The sequence below is a fragment of the Nicotiana tomentosiformis genome, chromosome 2 (genome assembly GCF_000390325.3).
Source record: "Nicotiana tomentosiformis chromosome 2, ASM39032v3, whole genome shotgun sequence".
NCBI lineage: Eukaryota > Viridiplantae > Streptophyta > Magnoliopsida > Solanales > Solanaceae > Nicotiana > Nicotiana tomentosiformis.
In genome coordinates this window covers 146,517,396-146,523,813 of record NC_090813.1, presented here as the reverse complement: position 1 = coordinate 146,523,813, position 6,418 = coordinate 146,517,396, and the positions used below count along the sequence as shown (strand labels likewise).

At 38.2% G+C, this 6,418-nt stretch overlaps 1 protein-coding gene across 1 annotated transcript; it reads right to left on the bottom strand.

Moving 5' to 3' along the window:
• Positions 1-907: 907 nt before the first annotated feature.
• On the bottom strand, positions 908-2,417 carry LOC138905810 (uncharacterized). The gene is made up of 3 exons (XM_070194327.1): positions 2,043-2,417; positions 1,605-1,946; positions 908-1,012 (listed from the first exon to the last, which is right to left on the bottom strand). The coding sequence occupies exons 1-3, from the start codon at positions 2,415-2,417 to the stop codon at positions 908-910; spliced, it is 822 nt and encodes a 273-aa protein (XP_070050428.1).
• Positions 2,418-6,418: the final 4,001 nt, after the last annotated feature.

The window sequence follows — 6,418 nt, the reverse complement described above, 5'->3', positions numbered from 1 at the left end:
AGCATAGTCCTAGCCATATCTTCAAGAGTCCTATTCTTTCTTTCAACTACTCCATTTTGTTGTGGAGTTATGGGGGCAGAAAAAGTATGATCTTTGCCATGCACATCACAAAATACAGCAAATTTAGCATTTTCAAATTCAGTACCATGATCAGACCTAATTGATGCAAGTTGATTTCCTAATTGTTTCTGAGTTTTTCTAACAAAGGAAGTGAACATGTCAAATGCTTCATCTTTAGATGTTAAAAACAGTGTCCAGGTAAACCTAGAATAATCATCAACAAGCACCATCACATATCTCTTACCACCTCTACTTAATGTTCTCATTGGACCACAGAGATCCATATGAACCAGTTCCATCATTCTGGTGGTACTTACCACTTTCTTACATTTAAAAGAGGATCTTACCTGCTTCCCCCTTGCACAAGCCTCAGAAACTGTCTTCCTTGAACTTAATGTTAGACAGTCCTATCACCAAGTCCTTGGAGACTAATTTGTTGAGTTGACTTAGACTTGCATGTCCAAGCCTCTTATGCCAAATGAGAGGATCATTGTCCAACACACTTAAGCAAGTGAGTTCATTTTCTGACAGTGTGGACAGATCTACATATATATATATATATATATATATATATATATATATATATATATATATATATATATATATATATATTGTTCACTCTTTTTCCCTGCAAAATAATCTTGTCAGTGGTAAGATTAATCACAAAGCATTTAGTTGAGGTGAATGCTACCAAGTTACCTCTATCATACAGTTGTGATACACTAATTAGACTGTATTTCAGGCCGTTTATAAAATAAACATTCTCAATCGAGTGAGAGTCAGTCTTACCTACCTTACCAACCCCAATAATCTCACCTTTCTTCCCATTTCCAGAGGAGACATTACCTCATTTGTGGTCCTCAAGTGAAAGGAACTGGTCCTTGCATCCAGTCATGTGCTTTGAGCAGCCACTATCCATGTACCATATTTGGCTGCCCCCCTTCACTTGGACCTGCAAAAGGAAATCAGGGGTTAGTCTTAGGAACCCAAACTAGTTTGAGTCCCTTTCTATAGGAAAAAGGATGAATCAAATTCTTTTTAGCCCAACCTGATAGCCTATTTTTCCCTTTAACAAACTTTTTATTCTTTTGACTAGCCTTTTCTTTTGCAGTACATTCACTTTTATAGTGACCAGTCTTACTACAGTGTGTGCAAATTTTGTTCTTAGGAAGTGTGAGATACTTGCTTTTGGGATCCCATTTAGGTGGCAGATTCCCAAAGCCAATTCCTCTTCTATTGCTACAGTGATGTTCCTGTAGCCATGACAATTCATCGAAGGACCTGTTCCATTTACACGTTCTGTCTAGTTCATGCTTGACTTTGCCTAGATCCTCCTTCAAAATTCTAACCTGATCATCTTTCTTATACAACTCATCTTTTAGTTTACCTACATTTTCTTCTAGAGTGAGTTGTGTGCAATCAACTGTCTTTTTACTTGTTCATAATTTCAGTTTTAGGTTTTTAGATCTAAGTTCTAGGACATTTGATTCAAATGCATGAACTTGGTTCTTTAATGCAGCATTTTCACTCATAGTCTCACTAACCCTAAGTTCCAGGTTCTTACACTTTGCTTTCAAAATCACACATTTCTTAGATAGTTGTTCATTTTCATTGTTTATATTCTCAGATTCATCAATGAAATCTAGAAGTAATTCAGATAGCCTTTCTTTAGACAAAAATTTAATCTTATCTTTGAGATGAATTATACTTACCTCAGATTTCGCATCAGATTCTTCAATAGCCATAAGTGCTTGTTCATCTCTATCTTCATCATTTGAGCTTTCATTTGAGCTTTCTCCCCAAGCAGCAACCATAGCCTTTGTTGATCCTTTGTTCTTCTTGGGATGAACATGTTCCTTCTTTCTGTTTCTTCGTTCATCTCTTTCCTTCTTCCGTTCAATTTCCCATTAAGGGCAGTTTTTGATGTGGTGATCAATCTTCCCACATTTGTAGCAGCCCTCATTGGTCTATTTTTCAGGAACCCTTGGTTTGCTGTAGCCTCCACTTCTTGAAGAACCCTTTCCTCTCATTAGGTACTTCTTAAAGTCCTTTGTGATCATAGCCATTTCATCATCTTTTAGATTAGAACCTTCAGTGATTCTGAGTGCCAGGCTCCTTTCCTTCTTGGGTACATCCATATTCATGGATTGCCTTCTATGTTCATAAGCAGTGAGATTTCTAATTAGCTCATCCCACCTAAGAGTGGCAATATTTTTTGATTCCTGAATAGCAGTGATTTTGCTCTCCCATGAGACTGGCAGAACCCTTGTCAAAATCTTCTCAACTTTGTCTTCTTCAAGAATAACCCTTCCAAAAGACCTAAGTTCATTTGTTAGTGCAGTGAACCTTATATACATCTTTTGGATGGTTTTTCCTTCCTTCATAGTAAAATTCTCATATTGAGAATATAGTAACGTTCCTCTAGACCTCTTTACCTGAGGTGTTACTTCATGAGCCACTTGCAAAGTGTCTTAAATTTCCTTAGCAGTAGTACAATTTTGAATTCTGCTATACTCGTCTAGACCGAGTCCACAAACAAGCTATTTCTTGGCTTTAGCATTCTTCTCTCATTTTCTCAAGTCGTCAGCAGTGCAGTCAGCTCTTGTTTTTGGTACCTCTTATCATTCGGCATTTATCTTCATGGTAACCAGTGGACCATCTGTGACAATGTCCTATAGCTCATAGTCTTCTCCTATGATGTGATCTCTCATCCTGTTTTTCCACCAAGAGTAATACTGGTCGTTGAAGAGTGGTGGCCTAGCAGTGGATTGCCCTTCCCAGTTTCTAGGTGGTGCACTCATCTTGATCTTCTCCTAAGGTGTTAGCCTCTTCAAGGATAACCTGCTCTGATACCAATTGAAATTTTATACGTCAATACCACACAAGAGCGGGGGAGGGTGATTTGTGTGGTGTCCAATTTTTCGTGTGCACAGATTATAGAAGGACCTGATTCTTCTATGTGTTCTTTATCCTACTGTTGCAGAATAATAAATGCAGAAATTAAAGAACACAAGTATTTTACGTGGAAAACACCTGGCTCAAAAAGTAAAAAAACCACGACCTACTTCCCATCAGGATTTTCCCAAACTCCGCTAAATCACTGAGCCAAAAACTGTATTTACAAAACACTTTTGTAAACCTATGATTAACTCTAATCCCGTTGTAGCAACCAGCCTCTAACTGCTGTGACAACTTCAAGTTAACTCTAACTTGAATACTCTGAGTATTTATTACAATTGCCTCTAGATAAAGCTGAAAGGTACAATATGAAAATACCTACTACAATTGAACTAGAATAAAAGACAGACACTTGGAGCTGGTTCTTCTATCTAGTTCATGTAGCTTCAGGTTCGCACACTTGAATCACACACGAACTGCTTGCAAAATGCCTTGCTATTTTGCTCTCAATTCATATTTAACTTATGCTTTTGTGCGTCACCTATGTAATGAGAGCGTCCTGCAATTTATAGAGTTAGTAGAGTAGAAAAAAACTAGAGTTCTAATGGTACTCTTCCTTGATGGAAGAGTTCTAGTTAATCTCAACTCCTAACTCCTTCCTTATCTTGGATAATGTTCTCGTTGAGTAAGGAGTCCTTCTCCTTATTAATTATGCAATCTTTTCGATCAGGAGATATCTATTATTATGCCAGATTTCATTTATCTCCTACATGTGCATCTCACGTGCTTTGAATCTTCCCGTGTCTATGCCAGCCAGTGATGGACCTGGTTCATCCCTGAGTTCCTTTGTCAATCTTTAAAACTATCCTTTACTTGGGACAACATAGTTTCTCTCTCATCTCTCTCTCTCTCTCTCTCTCTCTCTCTCTCTCTCTCTCTCTTCTTTTTTCTCTCTCCCACTCACCCACTTGACCATAGTGGTTTCCGGCATCCGACGTCCTCCGACGTCCTCCGACATGAATGAAGCTTCGATTTTGGATTGAATTGTAATGACCTGACCGATAGTTTTAAGCTCTACTATATCGTTCGGTGGTTTAAGATTTTGAGTAGCTCCACTTTATGTATTATGACTTGTGTGTGTAGTCGGTTTTGATTTTTTAGAAGTTCGGAGTTGATTTGGAAGAATAATTCTCAATTCGGAAGCTTTAAGTTGGAAGAGTTGACCAAGATTTGATTTTTGAGTAAACAACCCTAGAATTGATATTTGAATGTTCCTATAGGTTTGTAAGGTGATTTTGGACTTGGGCATATGTTCGAGTTAAGAATCGGGAGGTCCTGGAGTGATTCAACGCTTATTATCAGAAGTTTTTCATTTTGAAGGTTTTGAATTAGCTAAGTATGACTTAGAGTAGACTTTGGTAATATTAGACTCTGGAGGTGTTTTGAGACCCTGGATAGGTTCATTTAATTGGTTGGAACTTATGAGTGGAGTTTGGTCATAATATGGAATATCTAAGTATGACTCGAACGCGTTCGGCGAAGTTTGAAGTTTTGAAAGTTAAAAAATAGATTTGGATCGTCGGTTCATGGTTTTGATGTTATTCTTGGCATTTCAAGCCTTTGGATAAGTTTGAATAAGGTATGGATACTTGTTGTTGTGATTGAACGGGGTCCCTAGGGCCTCAGGTATGTTTCGAGATGGTTTCAGACTATTTTCCTTTGATTTGGGATTGTCGTTCTGGTGTCAAAGGTGTGCATCATGATCGCGGAGAAGGACTCGCGATCGCCGAGTGTTGTATGGAGCTGGGAACAATTTGTTCTTCATGATATGCACATATATCTATTTCATTGTTTTTACCTGCAATGCCTCATACCTGCCTATATATTTACTCTTGTGTTGAGAGTCATGTTATGCACATATATTTATTTAATTGTTTTTACCTGCTATGCCTCATAGCTGCCTACTTTTATTGTACTTTAATTATTGGATCACTAGTAAGTGTCGATATCGATCCCTCGTCACTACTTCTTCAAGGGTAGGCTAGATACTTAATGGGTACGCATTGATTTATGTACTCATATACACTTCTGCACTAAATGTGCAGGTACTGAGACATGTACATGGTCATCTTGGCGCATAGGTGCAACTGCTGAGGAGACTTTGTGGTGAGCTACATTTTATTCTACAATTCGTAACACACAGAGTCATCGTCTTAGTGATTTACTATATCATGTCCATCTTATATTCCAGATATATATTGTATTAGTATTGTACTTCATAGTAGATTCTCATGAACTTGTGACCCCGGATTTTGGGGATTTTGACTCTCGTTCTTGGTTGTATTTCAGTGATGATATTTAAATTTATATTTCGACCACGTTTGCACATTTAATATTATTTCAATACTTTTCTATAATAACAGAGAAATTTAGGTTATTTATTTCATCACTTATTACAAAATATGTTATGGACTATCAATCGGTGTGTTGTTAAGTTGTTGGCTTGCCTAACAGAAGTGTTGGACGTCATCACAACCTATGGTGGGATTTGGATCGTGACAGCTTGGTATCAGAGCACTAGGTTCACTTAGGTCTCACGAGTCATGAGCAAGTCTAGTAGAGCCTTGTGGATCAGTACAGAGACGTTTGTATTTAACTTCGAGAGGCTGCAGGGCTGTTAGGAGAACTTCCTTTTCTTGATTCCCTGTCATGCGATTTGATTTCGTTGAAAATTATGCCTTCAGTTCCTTCCTACTCACTCATACGCGATGTCAAGCATTCAATATCAGTTGGGCACCGACAAGTTGTGGAGATGTCACAGATAGGGTGCATGATGTTTTTCTTGCATATGAGAGCGGGTTACTATCGTCGCCTTGTGAGGGGATGTTCAGTTATTTCAGCCTAGTGTTGGTGTTTGCCACGGGTTTATGGCTATATATAGGGTATTGTGATGTTTCTCGCATTGTTATTACATAGTGTTTGTGTGAATGATAGGGTTTTTACTTATGTATTGTGATAGTGAATACTTCAGGAGGGGGATTTGGTTGGTAATTCGAAGATTCAATATTTAATTCAAGCACAGGAGAGGCAATTGAACTATGAATGTTCAGGCTTTGGTTGACGGAGTTGCGAGATTGGATATTTTTGAACTTGGTGGAATTCTGGTTTGTGTTGTTATGTTTTCATCCTTATCTGAATGCATTAAGGCTCGTCAGTATGATGGTCTTTATTTGTTTTTCTTTAGGGGTACGGTGTTGCGAAGTGGTACCTATGAAACAGTTATTAGAGATCACGGTGTATTACGACTTCAGGATTGAATCGGTGTTTCCAATGTTGATAGTTCAAGGGAGATGATCCTTGGGGAGGCTTAGAGTTGATGGCGTTCTATTTGTTTGGGTGTTACGGAGATGGATCGTGATTTTGGGCAGCATTATTAGTGGAGAAGAATAAGAAAGGACAT